Source organism: Astatotilapia calliptera, chromosome 8 (assembly GCF_964374335.1).
Source record: "Astatotilapia calliptera chromosome 8, fAstCal68.1, whole genome shotgun sequence".
In the NCBI taxonomy this organism is placed as follows: domain Eukaryota; kingdom Metazoa; phylum Chordata; class Actinopteri; order Cichliformes; family Cichlidae; genus Astatotilapia; species Astatotilapia calliptera.
Window position 1 is genome coordinate 7,227,101 of NC_137429.1, and position 20,391 is coordinate 7,247,491.

At 39.5% G+C, this 20,391-nt stretch overlaps 1 protein-coding gene across 1 annotated transcript in view; it reads right to left on the bottom strand.

The window, feature by feature from the left end:
- Nucleotides 1–7,799: 7,799 nt before the first annotated feature.
- Nucleotides 7,800–20,391, bottom strand: part of LOC113028170 (heparan sulfate glucosamine 3-O-sulfotransferase 3A1-like) — a 38,656-nt gene continuing 26,064 nt past the window's right edge. Inside the window, exon 2 of the mRNA XM_026178218.2 lies at nucleotides 7,800–8,742. Within this exon, the coding sequence (XP_026034003.2) occupies nucleotides 8,121–8,742 (622 nt within the window). The 3' untranslated portion in view covers nucleotides 7,800–8,120. The remainder of the gene's footprint in view (nucleotides 8,743–20,391) is intronic.

A 20,391-nucleotide genomic window follows, 5' to 3' on the forward strand; every position in this document is an offset into this window, starting at 1 on the left:
GAGTGGGAGGTAAACAGGACCGAGTTCTTATTTATTCATAAGGCAAACAGAGGATGTGCACTGAATGGGAATAAGTGTGTGATGATTTATTTAGAGCTATTTGTTTCAGGCCACACAGGCTAATTTCCTTCTAAAACAACTAGTGGTCTTTATCCAACTCTGCCCCCACTGTCTCTGGGTATGTACCTCCTTTTTACTATCTCAAAAGAACAAACAGAACAATTTGTACTTTTGTGCAATTGCTTTTACAGTTTAACACAAGCATAAACAGGAATAACTTGTGCAAAAAGGGTCAAGAAGTCACGAAAGAGGTCCAAAAAGAAAATATAAATGAAGAGGAAAAGTGTCTGTTGAGAACAACATAAGTTGTATAAAAGATGGACATAGCCACTGTTATACTCGCTTTATCATAGCAAGTGAGCTTCAAGGAGCAGATTATAGGAGCATTTTTAAACTTTGCATAGACCCAACTTCCAGTATTTATAATAAGAAGAAAGCAGTGTGTCCCAGCTTCCAAGAACCAACCCAGTTAAGCTATAAAATGCATAAAAATCACGAACCCCTCAAGTTCTCAGAGCTTTTACTAAAGCGTGTGTTTGCATGAAAAAGAGAATGAGACGTTGATAAAAGCTTACACAGGCCTAAATTGAGTTCATGTGGGTGTGAGAGTGGGGAAATCCTAAACCTTGGAATCACTGACTATCATCTGATGACAAGCTTTTTTGTTTCTTCCACACATATGCAATATTTACCACCTGCAACATGAAGGTATCTGTTGGCTACATCACAAGTCCCAAAAAATAACCCCAGAGGTTTTCAGATGCTGCCCCCTTTGTTCCCTGATTAACCCACCGAGTCTATTTGGCTTTTAGAAACTGCTTCCACATTTACATTTGCAAAACACTCAAAAGGATTATCCCAAAACTACAGAACTCTGACCTTAATGTAGCATTCATGCAAATGCACTTCATGCTTCTATAAGAAAAAGGTTCCAGTGCGGTGGCACGGCTCACAGAACAACATTTTGGCTTTACCCCTAAGACAATCTGGTCATCTTGTTTAGAGTTCTGTCACCCTGCTTTTCTTTCAAAGGAAGGAAAATTTGAGCTTAACATGAGCACATCTTTAACCACGTGTCAAGATCAATTATCACCCTTTGAAAAGCAGCAACCCTTTTGAAGGAGGTTCTCTTAAGGAGGGATGCGTGAAAACTTCGAAGTCAAAACACACATGTCTGGAAAGAGTCCTGCTCCCAGACAATCTTAATTGCTAATTTTGTGAGTTGTCTGCTGTACTGTGGGCACAGAAGTGACAGTTCAAAGAGCAGTGCCTTGCTTTATTACTAGCATGCAAACCATTGGTAAAAATGCCTTTTCATCACGAACAAACAATTGGTCATTTTCATGAGAATGTCTTTAAACATAAAGCCAGCAATTTTGCTGCAGCATAGCTAAACATTTCTTTCTGTATGTCTTTTGCAGGCCACAGTCTCTCTGTTCTGTCACAATGAAAAACTTCAGTGAGGGTCAAAATAAAATAAAGTAATGACAGCTTGGAGGATATGAAAAAGAAAGTCGTGAAGCACTTTCATCTCCAGAGAAAATATTGATGGTTATTATCCGTCATAACTATAAATCACATGATCACCTGCACTCCTGGGAAGTTAGTATAAAACACAGGTATATTCGTTCAATCTGAGAGTAATAGACCACGTGAGAAAGTCCTTTTTTGAAATTTGGATATCCTTTTCAGTCTATGATAGATAAAGCAAACTTGAAACTGAAAAGACAACTCTATTGCCCCCCGGCTGTTTTGATTAAGACTGTGTGTGGAGCGTGCCTGGTGGATATATTTGCCCAGACTAGGCCAGGGATTAAGGGCTTCTCTTCTGGGAACCAAAGAAAACAGATCTGATCCCCTCCATGTCTCACCGCAGGGCAGAAGTGGGTGGTGACTGTGCTCAAGTGTGGAAATCAATAGGTCAGTGTGTATGTATGCGTGAGTGATTTCATACGTTTACGGCACAGAGTGAAGCCACATCTGCATATATGTGCATGTGATTGACGGGAAGTTGTAGAAACGATCCTGGGTGTGTGCAAATTCTCCCACTGCTGCCTTCCTCTTCAAAGTAATCTCTCTGATCCCTTTACTTCAACATTTTACATGGCCTATATGATGCTTAGGGCACTTAACATGCAAGCACACAAGCACACTCAGTCCAGCCATCTTTAGCTGTGCTTCTGTACCGTCTGTTGTGTGCAAAAACAGGCTCAGATTTGCGTGTGTGGACAGAGGGATCTGGATGAAAGAAGGTTTAGGTGGCTTACTTTAAGTCGAGTGGGCTGCGAGCTAATTGTGCGCAGGTGACTCCACGCAGGTGCTCCTGCGTGTGTTTGTGAGGCACGTAATGCTATTATGATGGAATGAGGATAATAACCATAAAGGATGAAATATAAGAAGAAAGAAAAAGACGATCAAAGAGATTTGCAACGCTACCAGAAATGCCTGTCTTTCTGCAGCAGCCTGCCGCACCCTCAAAAAAACAAAAAAAATCTCACCGCATGCGGTCAGCTGTTTTTCAAAAGACAGACTTAAAGTTCCCTCCAGAATCGTGCCATTGATATCGAGCTGAATACACTCTGGCAAGGGTGGTCTGTATGTTGTCCCACAGCAGATGTCGGCGTCTTTCATACTAAGCTTTGGAGAATTGAGCTGATGGATGAAAACTGTCTCTGTTTATTACTGTGAGGAACCGTCACTAAGGAGGACCTGCTGACCCACTCAGGAAGGAATAACAAGCAAATTGAACGAGTCAACAAATGGACATCAGCCTCCGCTTCCCCCTTGCTCCCGTGACACTGCGCAGGTCGTCGAAGTCACAACATCATTTTCAGCACACTGACAATCTCCTTCAGAGATTTTCAGAGACTTTCAACAGGTTTCCTCCTCTCATCACGGTTCATAAATGCTTGAGAGTGCAATTTCTCCAAATCAATCAGCAGACTGTGGGAGGAAAAGGCCAAGAGCAAAGAAAAACATGCAGGTGCAGTAGAAGAGGAAAGAAAAGACAGAGGTGTGGAAGAAAAAGGGAGACTGTCCCTTCAGGCACGGGCTCTGACTGATACACTGTTTATACATTCAGTCTACTGTTACTCTGTAGCTAGACAGAAGCATGTTGGCCATTTCAAGCCTTCAGTTTTACCTTAAAACCATCACAAAGAACAGCAGAAACCAGTCCCTATTGCTGTCAGAGGCCAAAAGGGGTTATTTGTCAGGCTGAAAATAGGCTTGACATGTGTTTCCCAAAAGTTAGCACTACAGTGAATTCAATTCTTTATTCTTTAGAAGCTTTTCATTCACCTCTGTCTTTTTTCAAAAAGAGGTGTTAGTCATGTGACAGATAGGTGCACCCTGCCTCTCTGACTGGATAAATGGATGCTTTATGGATGTTTGTTATGGCTTTTATTAAAGCCGTGCAGTCAATGTACAGATAGAACACTTTTTTGGGGTTCATTTGCACAAAATAATCACACTCCATAACGTGATGGACATGTATCTGGAACAGATGAAGCACATTTTTATTGGATGGTCCACTTTGAAATATGACATTGTTTCAGTAGAAACAGCAGTGATTTTTTGTTTCTCTTTTCTTTACAGAAATGGGTAAAAACTGAAGAAAACCTCAAGTCTAAGAAAAGGAATAAAAAATGGCTAAACATGAAACATATACTATGAAAGTCTAACTTTAAAATGAAAAACTAAAATTAAAGATGACAACGAAGAAAACAACTCCGCAGTGGGCTGCAACACATTACTCTCCCACTGGCAGTACAGATGCTGATTCCTCTTCTCCACTTTCGCAATATGAAAGAATAATTACTTACACAGTTAAGTTATAATGTTGCTTAAACTGTCACTCATTAGATACATTTTAACAAGTCAACTCTGGAAAAGCATTAATTAAAACATTAAACATGACGCTCAGAATCAGCATATTCTCCAACATATACCACACATCTCTTTCTGCCTTACCACACTTGGCACTTTCCCCAAGTTAAAAGCAGTCCAAATGGTTGGGTACTGGCTTGGAAGTTCTTGGGTTTAAACCAGGGGAAGGCTTGTTACAGAAGCTTTTTAAAACTCAGCATTCTGTTTATTGTCACTCTGTTATTTGTGCATTGGTGCCACAGTCATGAGATCTTAGAGAAAGTCTGACATCCTTTAATCTGTACTAGCTGTCAAACAATGCATGCCAGCAAAATGCAAAAGAACAAGAGTCGACAAGCACTGTGTGCTCCTGTAATTTAGAGGTTATAAGGGTACTGTACTTGTTTCAGACTCCTATAAGATGAAAGCTCACCTGTTTTGCAGAACATCGAAACAAGGGTTAAAGCAATGTTTCGCACAGCAGACTTCTTTGAAACAGTAGGCACAGTAGATCGAAGAACCTTTGCTTTTATTTGTTGGGTGTGTCACAAGTTTAACCGGCCATCAGTGATGTGTGTATTAACCCAGATGCCTAAAAAGTTGGCATGCACAATGGATAAGCTTCGGGAGGTGCAAGCTTAGGTTACAATAGCGTGTTAAATGCATTTATCAGATTTTGAACATGGTTCACAATCTCCACATTCAGCATTTTCTTCTTCATGTATCCTGGTGAAAGCAGACTTGATCCAAGTAATGATGTCTTTCTCTTTTCTGGCCAACTTTAGTGTTTCTGTGCAAGCACCAGAGCCGAGAACCTTACCTGCGATATTTCTGACATGCAGAACGGACGAACAAAGTTTGTTGTGGATTAACAAAATTGCAACACATTTAGCCTTATTCATCAAATGCAAGCAAATGCAGTTTCCAACCCAAAGAGCCCCCCAAAATTACTTCAACTTCCTGGACTTTATTCTACAATAAGCCTTTTCTTGAGTCTTCAAGATGCTGCCAACACACTAGAATATAAAAGAGGAAGAACTCACCAAGGAGCTGCTCAAAATGCATACTTACTGTTCGTGTACTTCTCGAATAAATACATGTGAAAAATATCTTTTTATATTACTTTTGCTAGAAAAATGCAAAAAAAAAAAGTAAAGCAGTTATGTTTATGGCATTAGCGTTTTTTCAAAACCCCCTGGACACTATGTGATTTCACCAAACCACTTTAAGAAGCATAGCACACAATATTTGTTTTACAGTTATGGATGTGCAAACTAAAAGAAAAAATAAGTGTCCAGGTAGTGCAGGTGTTTATTTGCTCTGTTTTTCATATGCAAACTAAATGCATTTTCCAACCCAAGGACCCCACAGGTACTACTTCAACTTCCTGGACTTTATTCCAAAAAAAAAGCTTGTACCTAAGTTTTCAAAATGCTCCCCACACCAAAAAGGATGTCAGACTTTAACCATCTTGTAAAATCCCCAATAATTCCTTTTGACACTCTTCCATGGAGGCTGGGCAGAGATAAGCTGAGACAATATGGGAAGGTGTAACAGAGGAGATGGGAAAGCAGGAACCAATGGGTGTTATCAATCCGTAGAAGGCTGAGCTTTAGTGGCTCATCCTTATGAGTGTGGATATACACCTTATGGATTTTTGCAATGAAGTTACAGCCATGACACCCCCCCCCCAAAAAAAGAGAGAGAGGTTCAGATACACAAAATATTTACATATAACATCTTTTATTCAACGGGTGCGAAAAAAAACCTCAACACTTTAAGAAAGAAACAGTCGCAACAATAAAGTTAGATTTGTTACATAATCTCCCCAAAGTCTATATAAGGTTCTTCTCTGAAGCTCTCTTGCACAACCACGCACAAACACACAGAAAATAACATTGTTAACATTGTTGATTGCGTTATCTTTTGAGGCACATCTGCTTTCAGAAAGTAGCTCACAATACAAGTGGACAAAGAAGGAACACAACTCAGTCATTGTTCTCATGCTCCCTGGGTTTAGCACAGTGTCCACACACACACACACACACACACACACACACACACACACACACACACACACACACACACACACACACACTGCCTCAAGGCAAGGAAGGCCAGTGACATTAAGTGTATTCAATACACAAGGAGGCATGTTGAGGAAATCTGAGTCACAGTTTGGGAAGGCCCTTTTCCTCCATCGGAGTCTATGTCTCTTGAATAACAGTGAGTGCTATCTTTGCTTGCAGCTTCATTAACTGAAGGTGGGTAAACGACCCTTGAAATAACAAACTCACAACTCTGGAACTGAAAGTGTTCCAACACCACATTCATCCATGTATAGTAAATACATAATGAAATGAACGACCTGAAATTAAAACGAGGATAACAATTTTTTAGCGCACACAGTATAAAACAAACAAAACTCTAAAAGCATGGAAAACATAATAATAAATGAGGACACACTCACCGAGGAGTTGCTCAAAATGCATACTTGCTTCTCGTGTACCTCTCGAATAAATACATTTCAAAAAATAACTATGTTTTATCTTTTCATATTACTTTTGCTAGAAAAAATGTGAACATTTTAAAGCAGTCATGTTTAATATATGGCATTAGTTTTTATCAGAAGCTCCTGGACACTATGGGATTTTACCCATCCTCTTGCGGAAGCACAGCACACAATAATTTCCATTTCACAGCCGAGGACTTGCAACGTGAAAGAAAAAAAGTTTCCCCAGATAATGCAGGCAGATATGATGCAAATCCTCCAACAACTCACTCTTTTTTTTTTCTTTTTTTTTTGAAGAAAACATCTCCATGAGCGTGGATCACAACGAGTTCTGAGGATGGAAAATGTAGCAGAGAAATATTGCATATCAAAACTGCCACTGAGGTGAGATAGGGCATCTTGATCTTTTTTAACAGCCCTGTATTGCTGCTAGTGTATTAATGCTGAGGATGGAGTGGTGGAAACACTGTTTGGAAAAAAAAAATACAAGACTTTGAGAACAGATTTGGGAATCTAAGAGAACGGTAAGCAAACGAGTGAATAAAAGTACTGGTTCTTTGAAAAAGTGTAAATATTCTTCAAACCTATTAGGAAAAAATGTCATATCTCGGCAAAAAAACAAAATTAGGCATTAAAAGTGGCAATACTAATATTGATAATATAATAATTATTATTATAATAATTTTACGTATATAGTTTTATTAATTTTGAATATTAATTTGCACTAATTTGAGAAAAATACAAAATTAGCATAAAGCTATGCCATTTATAAGGGGTTAAAAACCACTAGGGAAATAATATTTAGAGAAAGTGTAAGGAATCTCCATGGTTTTTGAACAAAAGTAGCAGAAAAAAAATTTTTTTTTTCTTATACCATTTTGTATCACCCTCAGTAAGGTACTCGTAAAAAACAAATACCAGATGATGCATATGCAAGTTAACTAATAAAAGCTATCACTTCTTTTAAATCAGTATATTGTTTCCTTCTAACCAGGCTCAGTTCACAGCCATGTGTTGCAACTGCTTAGGTCGCTAGCGAGTGGCAGCCATCTCATGCAGTTTGTAATGAAGATGCTTTGAAGCAGAATGTTTTCTTCTCAGTAAATGTTTGGTGAGTGTTTAGAGATAAGCTGGGGTCTTCCACAGGCAACGCTGCAATCTGTTAGCCTCTGAAACAATCAAGAAGGTTTTTGGTACACCCTCACATCTGTGGCCAGATTTTACTTGGTAACATCCAGCAACCTCCGGCAACCACTCACCAACCGGTTGCAGAACACACATTTTTCCCTAGTGACCTGTTTTTGGCAGGGGGTTGACTACTATAAATAAAAGTACTATCAATCAAATATATCTCAAATAATTAAGTATTATTAAAAATTAATTAATCGTTTTTATGTCATAAAATATTTTTTAAAATATAAATATTTCTATATAATTTTTTTAATAAACTAAATTTAATATGATAATTATATATGTTTGGAATTATCCATGACTTTTTTTTTTTTTTTTTTGCCAAAGTAGCCTTTTTTCCCCAATAACTATGTTATTGTAATTAAAACTTTATTCTCATAACAACAAAACTTTATTCTCAGAATCTTATATTGATTTTCTGTCAGTTGTGATCCTTTGCAGTCTGATAGTTCTCAACTTCACGAGAAAAAACCAAAACTAAACTAAACATTCAGTCATCCCAACCAAAAAATCTTCCTGTCATCTGGTAGAACTTCATGTTGAAGGGCCTGTAGAAGTCTCGTAGTCTCTGCACCACCTCAGGGTCAATGTTTGGATGGGTTCGCCCTTTGGTTTTGCCAAGGCAGTGGGGCTTGCTGCTGCCTTCTGCTTTCTTCAGGCACGGGAATCCCTTGGTCTGGTTGAAATAAAAATGTTTGTCTGTGATGATCCTCTTGAGCCCGAGAAAGTCTTGCACACGGCCCAGCTCTCCAGCTGGGTCGCTGATCAAACGCTCGCCGCTCACAAACAGGATCTGCTCCATGGGGAAGTACTGCAGCCAGTTGTCCAGGTGCTTGGCGTAGATGCCAATCTGGATGGCGCTCCATGATGTGTCAATGAGCCCTGTAGTCCTGTTTTTAAAGGTGAGGCTCTCAAACGAGGGAATGTCAGGCTTCTTAGACAGTGTCTGTGTGTAGTCGGAGATAGCTCTAGTGACAGGATCCCTCACTACGACGATCAGCTTGGTGTTCCGGGACATGGCGGAGATTCGGGCAGGAGCTTCCCTGGTCACAAAGTAGCTAGGAGTTTTCTCCATTGTGATTTGACCCTCCAGGGTCTTGGGCATCAGCTCTCTGAGAAGAGAAAATAGTGAGAGAGAAAAAAGGAAGTGAAATATTTATTTGACCTGCACTCTTCACCGAAACCTACTAAGCAACTGTCGCAGTTACACAACCGCTCTTACAACAATAAACATTAAAACTGGACGAACTCCAGCTAAGTCATCAAAAACATTGAATCCAATCAATCAAGAATAACACTAGTAACAGTTTGGTTGCAGAAGTTTATTTATTGGATTTCTCTCATGCGTGACCAAATGTTGATTGGCAGGTTTGCCGCAGCTCCGCTTTCAGGAACGCCTCTGGATGTAAAGAGATGTGGTGTGGTTATAAAAGAGGGGGCTCTCCCTTGGGTGCATTTGAAAGGGGGTATTCCTCACTCTTGTCCAGAGCAAAAAAGAGAGAATGTCAATCTCTATACCTCTACTATGGTAATGCCAGTTATAAAATATTAATACTCAATGCCCTCGCAGTATGATCACCTTCTTGCCATTCTTTTTCAACAAATGGAAAAAAAAAAGTATCCAAAAAATCCATTCAAGTGGATAGGGAGACTTTTTTTCCTCCTCACAAGGTTCACATATGGTTCAACATTATGTTTATTTCAAGCATAATTTGGAAAATTTCTCATATAAATGGTTCCACTTGAGCAATCTGAACACAATGCATAGCCACATACTGATCCTAAATGAAATGAAATCCTGGTGATAAAGTTCAGCTAGAGCAATCCCTGAAATTATAATATTTGGTCGTAGTTATAAATGGCATCTTTTCACCATTTTCTTTCACATCTCTCTACCTCCACTCTCCTTCTGTCCAGCCGCCTTCAGGACAGCGACCTTAAGCAAAAGTGGGTAAAAGCAGCCCATGAATGATTAACGCACCCTCCCTCTACCATTTAGAGTCTCTGCAGAATACAGCTTTAAAATTCACCAAAGTACAGAATGCAAGTGTCAATTATTCATCTGCTTGGCTGCTGCGTAAAGCAAGGACTGGCACCGACTAAGTGGCCCGGCCTGTTCCCAAGGTAGATGAAGTTTCCCACCTGTGACAGAAGACCATCAAAGAGGGTGGTCCTCATAAATTTCTGGAGAGTGCTCGACAACTGAATCTGTTGCGTGTAATACCATGTAGTAAAATACATAGTAACATATACAATCACAGTGCAGCTTCTGCCTGACAGTAGGCACGTTTTAATTTCTGATGTGACAGGCACCGTTTTTCATCCTTGCTAAGACACTGGTATACAATCATGCTCCGTTTAGCATGCACAGTATGAAATAAGACAGAGGGCATGTTTGCCGAGACGGAGTGCTAAACAAACAGAGTGCATTTCTAAAAGACACTAGCCGAGATGAACGTGATGGCTGTTTTTGCTCGGGGCTGTTTGCAATTACTCTTTATAATGACAAATACAAGCTCTTTCTGATCAAATGCTCTAACTGGTGGGTTGACAACGAACAGATAACAGGTGCAGACATTAAAGATCTGTCGGATCTGTCGCTGTTACGGCCTGAAGATTTAGATTTAGATTAATCTGCCATCTGCACAGGTACAGGAAAGTGCATGGAAATTGGAATAAATGTGTGCACGCTCAAACTTTTCGAATAGATTTTTTATAATATGCAGCAATAGTTGTAAAAGAAAACATACTATAAGCATAATGAAAACAGTAAACTAGGTAAAGCTGCTGAATGTACTGTTTTTGTGAGTAAAGCTGCTGCAGGTTGGATCACCGAAATGACAGAACAAGAATGGCATTGTCAGTTTTCTTTATGGTTGTCTCAGGTTTTAAAACAGCTGCTGGCTGATCTCAGTGTGTGAGGTGAAATGGATCTAAGAGCTACAAGTCAATACCTTCAGGCCAATGTCAAAACACATCCAGTATCCTGAGTGAATCCCCTCTTTGAGGGACGATTCACGAGGTCAGCACAGTGGGGACAAGCAGGATGTGGTCGATAAGAGCAACAGCGTCAACACAGGTGCACCGATGTCTCGACATCTTCCTGCAACACTGACCGTCAGCTGACCTCCGGAGTCCTCTCAGTAACTGCGACCTCTCCTACAGCTGTGTAAAGAGGATCCCGGACAAGGCTCCTTTCCTCTCGCATTAGCTCTGCCCCATCGCACCGAGAGTCCAGAGCGAGGCAGTATAATAGTACTTTGAAACAAAATCAATGCCATCAGGGATTACAAAGGCTGCAGAGCTGACAAGTCACTGATGGAGAACATTGAGACTATTTATTGATAAAAGAGGACTTCCAGACGCTGGCATGCAGGCAGACACTCAGAATGTCTTCCTGCCTACATCGGGAACATGCTGATTTGGGAACCACCAACCTTCCAAAGCAGTCCTCACAGGTTTCCGACGCAAAAGAGAACATTACTGCGTTATGAAAAAGAAATGAGTCTGTACTAAAGGAAGCATCCATATTTCATGGTGTGCGTTGAGCTGGTCCTGTGGTCGACGCGCTAACAGCAGTGGTGTGGTGCTGCGAGGCCACTCGAAACAGTGGGGGGAATTTTCGGAGACAGGGAGGGATGTGGCATGGTGTAATGTAGATTACATGAAGACAGCCATGTTTGGAAGTTAAAATAGAGACGTCATAAAGTAGTAGTCAGAGTGATATAAATTTTATAGTCACCTGAAAAATGCAATACTGATTAAACAGCATATTTGTTTCTGTTTGAAAAATGAAATTTGAACACTTATTCCAGGTTTTCCCAAATTTAGCTTTGGCTAACTTACACAGCTACACCATTTACTCTAAGCAAAGGATTTTACTTATCATGGGTTCTTGTTTATGTGCCTCTCAGAGCTCTGAGTACCGACCAACTGAATGCAACTGTGGTTACAAGTGGCTAAAATTAATTACTTTTAAAGAGTCAAGTAAAGGTAACAAGTCTAAATATGCAGAGGCAGTTTGAAACCAAGCCATCGCTTGTTACCTTTTTGCAACTTCTCCTGGGAGTCTAGAGGGCACAATTAGTAGGTCAGACGCCCAGGCTAAACCCAGAACTCAGTTAAATGTTTATCCATCTCATGGCTTTGTGGGCATTACTGAGGAGAAGGACTGTTGCCACTGTGACCCAACTCTGGATAAGCAGTAGGCTGCAGCCAGATTTGCATCTATATGAAATGATGCAGCAGAGCCAGTTTCTGTTACTTTAATTCCAACCAATTCTCTTTTTGTCTATATTACCCACAATGCAACTCGAGTAGATCAGGCATGTTTTTGTGCTTGCAGAGATCATTAAGAAAATCCATGCTCATCTGGTGTATCTTGGAGTGGTGTCACAGATTTTGTACTTGTGATGACCTCCAAAACAAATCCTCAAAGCTGTCAAAGGTCTAACCAATAATGTGACTAATACACAGTAAAGTTACATAAAGAGAAGAACTTTAATTCTCAACATTAAAGTTTTACTTGGGGAAATAATTTTTTTTTACAGTAGGGGAACTGTAGTAGGACATTTCTTTCCATTCTAGAGAAGAAGCATGCAGCGCTTTCTAATGAAACTTTACTGGCAGTGGTAGGTGATGTAACAGATGACAAACCGTCCAAGTGCTCGAGATTTACTGCAGTTCCAGATTCTGCTTTGATGTCTTCATCACACTGCTAAAAAACGACTCCCTAAGCATACTGACGCATGAAACGCAGGCAGTGGGATCGACTTGTGAAACAAGATGCAGACCCAAAATGAAATACGAAACGGAGCACGCAAACCCAGGCTTCCCTTTAAATCAAATTCAATGCTTTGGCATACGTTTGAGTACAGAAGACAAAACAAGAAAAAATACAAAGGCTGACTACAATGTTTAGAAGATGACAAACAAACAGTTTGTAGACATGACAGAACATGATACAAGTTGTAAATGTACGTCATTCCTCTCATATGGAACTAACTAGCTGGAAAGAGAGGCCAGGATTCTTTCAGGAAACTCTATTCCCTATTAAAAAACCAAATCCAATGTACACAGTAACAGGCAGTAGATCACTAAATGTGCCCTTTGTAAGCTTGTCTATAAAGCAACCACTTTGGAATAAAGGGCCTGATGCATCAATGCTTTCCCTTCCCTGCTGAACAAATTACACTTGCAAACCGACTCAGCTCTGCCCTCATATCCAGGCTGTGACTCATGTCTCTTAAATAAATGGTGAAAAAAAGTCTGAATGTGTCATAGGTCATATTTACTGTAAATCAGGTGCACACACAATATGACAGCACGGCATATGAATTAGCCAGGTGAAAATACTAACAAACTATCAGCTCCAAAAGGGCCATTTCCTGGTGTTATCTTTGACCTTTTAGAAAGGGGCTTGGATGGGAGCCAAAGTCTGTTAATAAACGGGAGTTGTAAAGAAATAAAGGCAAGTGGGAATGAGTACTGTCCACTTCTCTCCCAAAAGCCTCTGATTCATTTTTCCTCTTTCAGCAGGGAGCACTGGCAGGCATAAATACACTCCCACTGTGTTCCCCTGCCACTACCACCAGATAATAATCTTGTAATTGGCTCAATATTTCTGCTGTTTGCAGGCGACGCTAGGGCCAGTGCCGCTCTTGGTGGCTTGGACTCACCAGATATTTTCCAGGTCAGTGAATTCTAACGGAGGTCAGGGATAAAGAAGGAGGAGGAGGAAAAAGGGGGGTGATTTAGAGTAATGGCTGCTGTGCGGTGAGGGGAAGGCCCATTCCTTTGAGCCCAGAGCTTTTCTTCTCTGTCAACCTTCTGCAACAACACAGCCCTTTACCTGCCCTGCGGGCTGTAATCGCTGGCAAGGCTGACAACATAAAGGCATCCGAGAGGAAACTCGTGAGGCGGGATGTTGTTGTGCAAATTTCTCTAAGATCCCATAGGAAAAACAATGAATGGCAAAATAATGTTTTCTTTAAACTCCGGATCACCTCCCTTAGTATTAATGAAATGTTTAATGGTAGTAGTGTGAAGTAAAATGTTTCAGACTTTACTAAGTGGAGGCTAATCAAGAACTGTATATAAAGGATGGGAGTACCCACATGATATCATATCTTAAATTAATTAATTTTATTCATATAGCACCAGTTCTGTACAGAGTTAAAGAACAAGTGTTTTACGGAGCCATAAGCAAACACTTTTGTTCAAGAGGATGAAGTTTAAGTCAAGTTTAGCTAGCTTTAATTTGATATTAACTAGCTCAGTTGATACCTGCTAGCATACACATGAAACAATATTAGAATGTCATTCACTTAAAAAAGGTGCAGACTTGTTCATGCCAAGGCATTAATATGTTTACTACTATTCTAAATTTGAGAATTTTAAACTGAAGCTCTATCATATCTGGTAGTAAACCTGGTTCTGAAGCCAGTCTCTAGTGGCTGTTTGAGGAAATACAGTTTTAGAATTTCTGCATTTGCCCTAATTTTCAGCTCCAGAAGGTTTGGTGTAAGAAATACAACTACTTATCATGGAGAGATTACAGGTGTTATCCTCCCAGCAAGTCCCAGTCAGAATTATTGTCCTTTTAAATCCCAGGTCCTGAAGGATCTACCTGATCCTTTTTCCCCCCTCTATTGGATTTAGAATAATCCCATATAATGTCACTTTTGCCTGGCTCCCTGCACTTACAGTTTTAAGACCTCACTTTGTTTCACCATGGCAACAGAGGGCGAGTGTGAGTAGGGGGTCAGGTGTTAACTTTTGTGTATGTGTGTATTTCTGGTTTTGTGTTTCTCATAGACCAGGAGTGTCCAACTCCAGGCCTCAAGGGCCGGTGTCCTGCAGGTTTTAGATGTGACCTTGATCCAACACAGCTGATTTAAATGGCTAAATTGCCTCCTCAACATGTCTTGAAGTTCTCCAGAGGCCTGGTAATGAACTAATCATTTGATTCAGGTGTGTTGACCCAGGGTGATGTCTAAAAGCTGCAGCACACCACTCATGAGGCCTGGAGTTACCCACCCCTGTCATAGACAGGGGATTCATGCTATAGTGTGCATCCCCTCAACATAAAGACAGTTTCCTAATTTAAATAAAAAGTTATTTTTCATCATTTCTAACCTTTTGTGTTTTTTTTTCTTTACTGCAGTCACAAATATCCTTGAGTAAATCTCTTGACCAAAATACGTTCATATAATGAAGCTGGTTACACTGATTTCAACTAAAAAAAAAGAGGGAAAAAACACAATTGGGATTATGATTTGTAAAAGCACAGACTACATCAAAATTATCCACCTGTCTAATAAATAAAGAGCTACACCAAAGTGATCCATGGGAATCGTAAGACGCAGGAAGTAATTCTGAGAGACATACAATTTCCAGATAACAGCATAGTCTATTCTTGGAAAAACAAATGGGAGGACATAGTCAACTATTCTCTGCTGGGAAATGACAAGGTTTTGATAAAGAGTAAGTCGGAAAGGAAAGAAACTCTGCAGGACACTGGGGACGCACAAGATAACAGCGTCATGGTGGAAAGAAGAAAAGTTTAAATGAATTAAGTAAAATGGCAACTTTTAAAAAATAGGAAATGTACTGTCTGCTTGAAAATTAGTAGATGAAAGGGATATGAACAGTCATGTAGTGGCTCTGTTGGGGAGAAGAAAGCAGGAAATTAGGTTGAAATATTAAAATATAAAAATATTGGTTAATATCAAAGAGGTCTATAAAAATATTTGTTGTTAATAACTTCTCACTGACAAAACTGAAGAATAAAACTTTCAGCCGCTCCTTAACGGAGATGGTGAGTGAAACAATAAAGCAAAAAAACTTAAGATCCAGTCACGCTGGCTATAAATAGACTGGTTAAAGCACTTGAACACGTTTTTTTTCTACTCTCATACATAAAATCTGAAAAAATATATGCTGGCCTATTTCCATTGCAATTCATATAATGTCAGGCTGAACTTGGAAAATGTTATACACATTTAAATATTAGAGACCTCATAAATAATGCCTGTAAAGAAAAAAAATCAGACCACTGCAAGTTGTTACTGAGTGAACCTGATTATAAATAGACTACAAGAATAATATTGTATCATGCACTGTAGTAAAAACTTTTCTTTTTTCATATAATCTTGTGTAAATAAATCTCTCTGCTGGACACTCGCCCTACTACTGAGCCGTGAGGTTTTCCTCCTTTTTTTTTTCTTTCCATACAACAACCACCATACGATTTAGTAAAAAATTTATAGGCTCAGCTTTGCAATATGTTCTTATAAATTTGTCAGCAGTATTTTTAACAGAACCCTTCTCTCTTTTTTTCACTGGTGCTGAGTGTCCTCCAGTTTATTGCATATGGGGGGAAAAAATAAGCTTTATCCTTATGGCAACTAGCTTGTGAATTATTGAACCTTTCTAACGGCGTTTGGAAGAGTTACTGAGGGAGGCAAAGAGGTTGCAGGAGGCATTCAAGCCTCTGCTGATGTCTGAAACATTTCAGACATCAGCAGAGGCTTCAACATCCAGATTGCACATGAGCAGAGAGGAGGTGAGGTAAGGAAATGAATGAGCGTCAGGGTGATGAAGGACAGAAGATCACTCACTTTTGCTTTATTGCCATATAAACTCATTTAGGTAGGATGGCTTATCCACATGCTGACTTATAATCTGTCTGCTAGTGTTTTATTCTTCTATACAGTAAGGTGAAAAACAAAGGTTTGACAGGACTATGTGCAGACCTCTAAAAAAAACTACATAAACTGTTGCAGCGTCTATAGAGATTAAGAGAATAAATTGCAGCCAGGTGCTCGTAATCAAATGCACTTGATTAACTGATCCTCAGCATGTGTGAGCACCTATAAAAGCAGAGGTTTGGGCAGTTTACTTATTCAGAGAACTCAGGTGTGTATGTTAAAACAATGCCAAAATCTTAACAGGGCTGAACACCCTAGCAAAGTCAACTCAAGCAATGCTTAGAAAAATCGCAATAAGACCAAGAGCTACATCTCAGACTCCACAGGCCGCAGTTAGCATGACAATGTAATTAGAGAAAGAGTTAACAGGTACGGCTTTTTTTAGAACTGCTGACAGGAGAAAAGCCTCTTGAGCAAGGAGCAAAAGAGCAAGGTAGCACAGCTTTGGTTTGCATCTGACCAAACCAGAAGACTTTTGTCTGTCTTTTGGACAGATGAGACCAATGTAGCGATATCTAAACATAATGCACAGCACTATGTTTTGCAAAAACCAAACACAGCATATCAAAACACACTTCACAAATATAATACCAAATGTCAATCACAGTGGTCGAGGAATGATTATTTGTTCTTGTTTTGCAGTCACACTCACACGCCTACATGAACTCCTGTATACCAAAGTACTTTAGAGTTAAACGTGAGGCAATCTAAGAGGCCGCTAAAGCTGGGCTGAAACAGGGTAAAAGGCAGGACAATGATCTCAAGTACACTGATAACTCTACAACAGAATGGCTAAAAAAAGAGAAGAATCAACGTGTGGAAATGGCCCAGACCTCAAACCTGCTGCGGCCGGACCTTAAAAGAGATCTGCATAAAAATTCCTGGAAACTCGAAACATAAATGATTTCTTCGAGTTATTGTTGCCAATGTTTTCTTTAAGCTTTTGAATCATGAGATATACTTGATTTTCCTTTTTCAAATGCTTGTATATCTTTATATGCATATTCTAATTGTTGAGCTATTACAATCTGAATCAAAGACAAGGTTGAATTAACTTGTCAAAAAATTTATTTCTGTTGTGCTGCTAGTCCAGGTTAAGCAAAAAGGTTGAACATTGTGATGAAATGAAAATAAAATAAAAACAAAGGTTAATGCACGTAAAGATTTCTCACTCTTTAATTAGTTTACACTTTATATACAAATAGTGTAATTTCTCTTTATAATTTTATAACATTAAGACAAAACTTTAATGTCTCCTCATGGTTCTAGCCAGTCATTCTACTTCTCCTGGCAGATGCGCATGTGCCCTGTGGTGATGTCATGTACTGGATAAAGGCCATTCTGAAATGGGTCTCATTTCCAATCATCACATAGAAGTTTATAAAAAGACCCCCCAATGTCACAATTAAACACACTGGGTAAGTTAATGATCAATGCTATGAAGGGGTATATTTTAATCCAAACCACAACCTTTTTCCTATAACAAGAAATTTTTGGTTTGTAAAATTAAAGTTTGCGTCCGAAGCAGCTGGGTGATGTGGAACCAATTCTGATTATTGCTTTGAGAGCCTGAAAAACCAACACAAACTGAGAGCAGCCAACAGACATGGGGCTTAATTTTGCATTTAGTGATTCATGTTCAATTAAACCAAATTGCTGGAGAACCTAACCATTAAATATAACCTAAGATGTATCTCTATATTGTACATAATGTCATCACATTGTATGTAGCTCTGAGTCGATTCCCCCACAGCACTTTTTTTCATATTTCTCTGACCTACTTATTTGAAGTTACATGGAGTTTAAAACAGAGCGTGTGGAAATGACACTTCAGTGGGATCGGCTTTGGCAAAAGCTCGCAGTTATTCTTCATTCTGCTAAGTCAGCTTTTAGAGACTCAGCAGCTAGTGGGAGATAAGACACCTAAACTTGGGTTTAATACCAAAGCTCATTTTCAAGGTATTGTGTTTTCGAATGTTCACTTATATGGGGAAGGTGGCTTCGTTAGGAAATTTCAAGTGGCCTTTCTATAGCCCTTCTTATCCCTTCTCCATGGTTCCAAATATCGAAATAATCTGGAGAAAGAAAAAGCAGAAAGAACTACTTGCGTCAAACAGAACTCATTTCAGTCAATATTTAAATTCTACATCTAAGCCTGATTTGAATACAAAAAAGCCCTGTGTCAAATGCATGAGAGCAAAATTAAATGTGAATTTGTTCAGAGCCAAATGGAAGGCTTTAAGGGGCCTACTCTGTGATAATTACCCATGACAAAAGGCTAGGGCTTTTGTCTTTGGAACCATTGCCATGGTGATTTTCAAGCTTCTGAAACATTCAATATAAACATTTGAGGATGCTGAATATGCCATAGACTGTCACTAAAAAGAGAGCTGTTACAAGCCACATCTTTGCTGGCAGAGATCCCGCCTGCATGCCTCCATGCTGCTCTTGCAGAAAAAATTAGTTCAGATATTACGACACAGAAAACAGACAAAGGCTTGTGATTTGAACATATAAAGGCTAAACTCTGATAACTACAGACCCTTCTATGAACACAACGACAAATACATTGGATTGGCAAAAAGACAATCCTTTCTGTTTGCGAAGGCATAGATACAACAATGCTAAATTTCCTGAACATTTCTGGAGCTCACTCAAAAATTTACATTTGTAAAAGGTTTTTAATTTGCGGCCTACAATCGAGAAACGGCTCTATAAATTCATTTTCTCTTATTCTCTTCTCTATATACCTTACTCCTTTTGGGCATGGCCCTTTCTTTATCATCAAAAAACAGCCTTGTAACGAGAGATGACAGTTTCATTATAGTTACCATTGTAAGGAAACGTGACATTAAGATGTTTCGCGTACAGGAACACCACTTGGTCATCAAACTCTGATCATTGTGTAGTGTTTCCCAAAGAACTAGATTCAAGTTGTGGCAGATGTAAAGGTGTGTTCATGCGTCTGAGAAGACACACTGATGCTTTCTTAGATGAATTATTAATGAATACTATATAAGGAAGTTTTGTGCCAACATTTCAATGCTGAGCATTTTGTGACAAATTAAAAAATCTGAGTAAAATATTCAGGCGCTTCCCCAGTGAGTCCTACAGACAGACCCCACCGCCATCCTTCTGGACTGCAGCTGGCAACAGTCATCCTTGTTCTGCTCTGCAGTCTTGGTGAGCTTGCATATAAATTTGCTGCAAGCACTAGTTGGACTGAGACTCCAGATTACAGTGAACAAACTGCATCCCAAAACAGACAGCAGGGCTTGAGACTGTCTTAAAATCTGAATTGATGCTGTAACTGGTCAGCCTTCTGGGAGGACCCCCATGCTAGATAAAGATAAGCAGAACATCAATGACACAGTTGGGATTTAGCGATTGTTGACCACAATTTGGGTATAGACCCATTAGGTGATCCCTGCAAGTTTCACCAATACTCTTCCAATACTCTGAGCAGTATTACTTCTCGATCGACAGACCGACTTTTTACGATGGCATGAGGTCACTGGCCCTTTAGCTAGATGTGCTTAAAAAAATACAATTAAAATAAAAAAAATTCTAAAATCAGTCACCAAATATGTTTTGGCAGCTGTTTATAGACCTGTGTAGTAGAGCCGAAATGGGATAAGACTAATATAGATACTGATATTTCTAAAATAAAAGGGGGAAAAAAATAGGCTGACCAAGTTCTGAGTCTTAACAGAGATATGACAATCTTGTGTTATGCCTTCTCGTTGGCAGGAGGGGGTAACACAACTTCAATAGGTCAGTACAACTGTTGTAGCAAAAGAGTTTTAATGGTTAATTTCTCAACAAAAAAAAGTCTCAAAGCCATACAACAATGTGGGGGAGAAAGGGAGCGTTTGGTTGTGCCGAAGAAAAACACCAAAAAGACAAACCCAGAAAGCTGAGCTTTACTTTAAGAGAGAAACAAAAGAAACAAAGCCCTAATCCTCAACTCACAAAATAAGCTCAAACACAGGGACGTGCAGAGGGGGGGGCTAGAGGGGCTTGAGCACCCGCCCCTTTCCTGATGAGTGC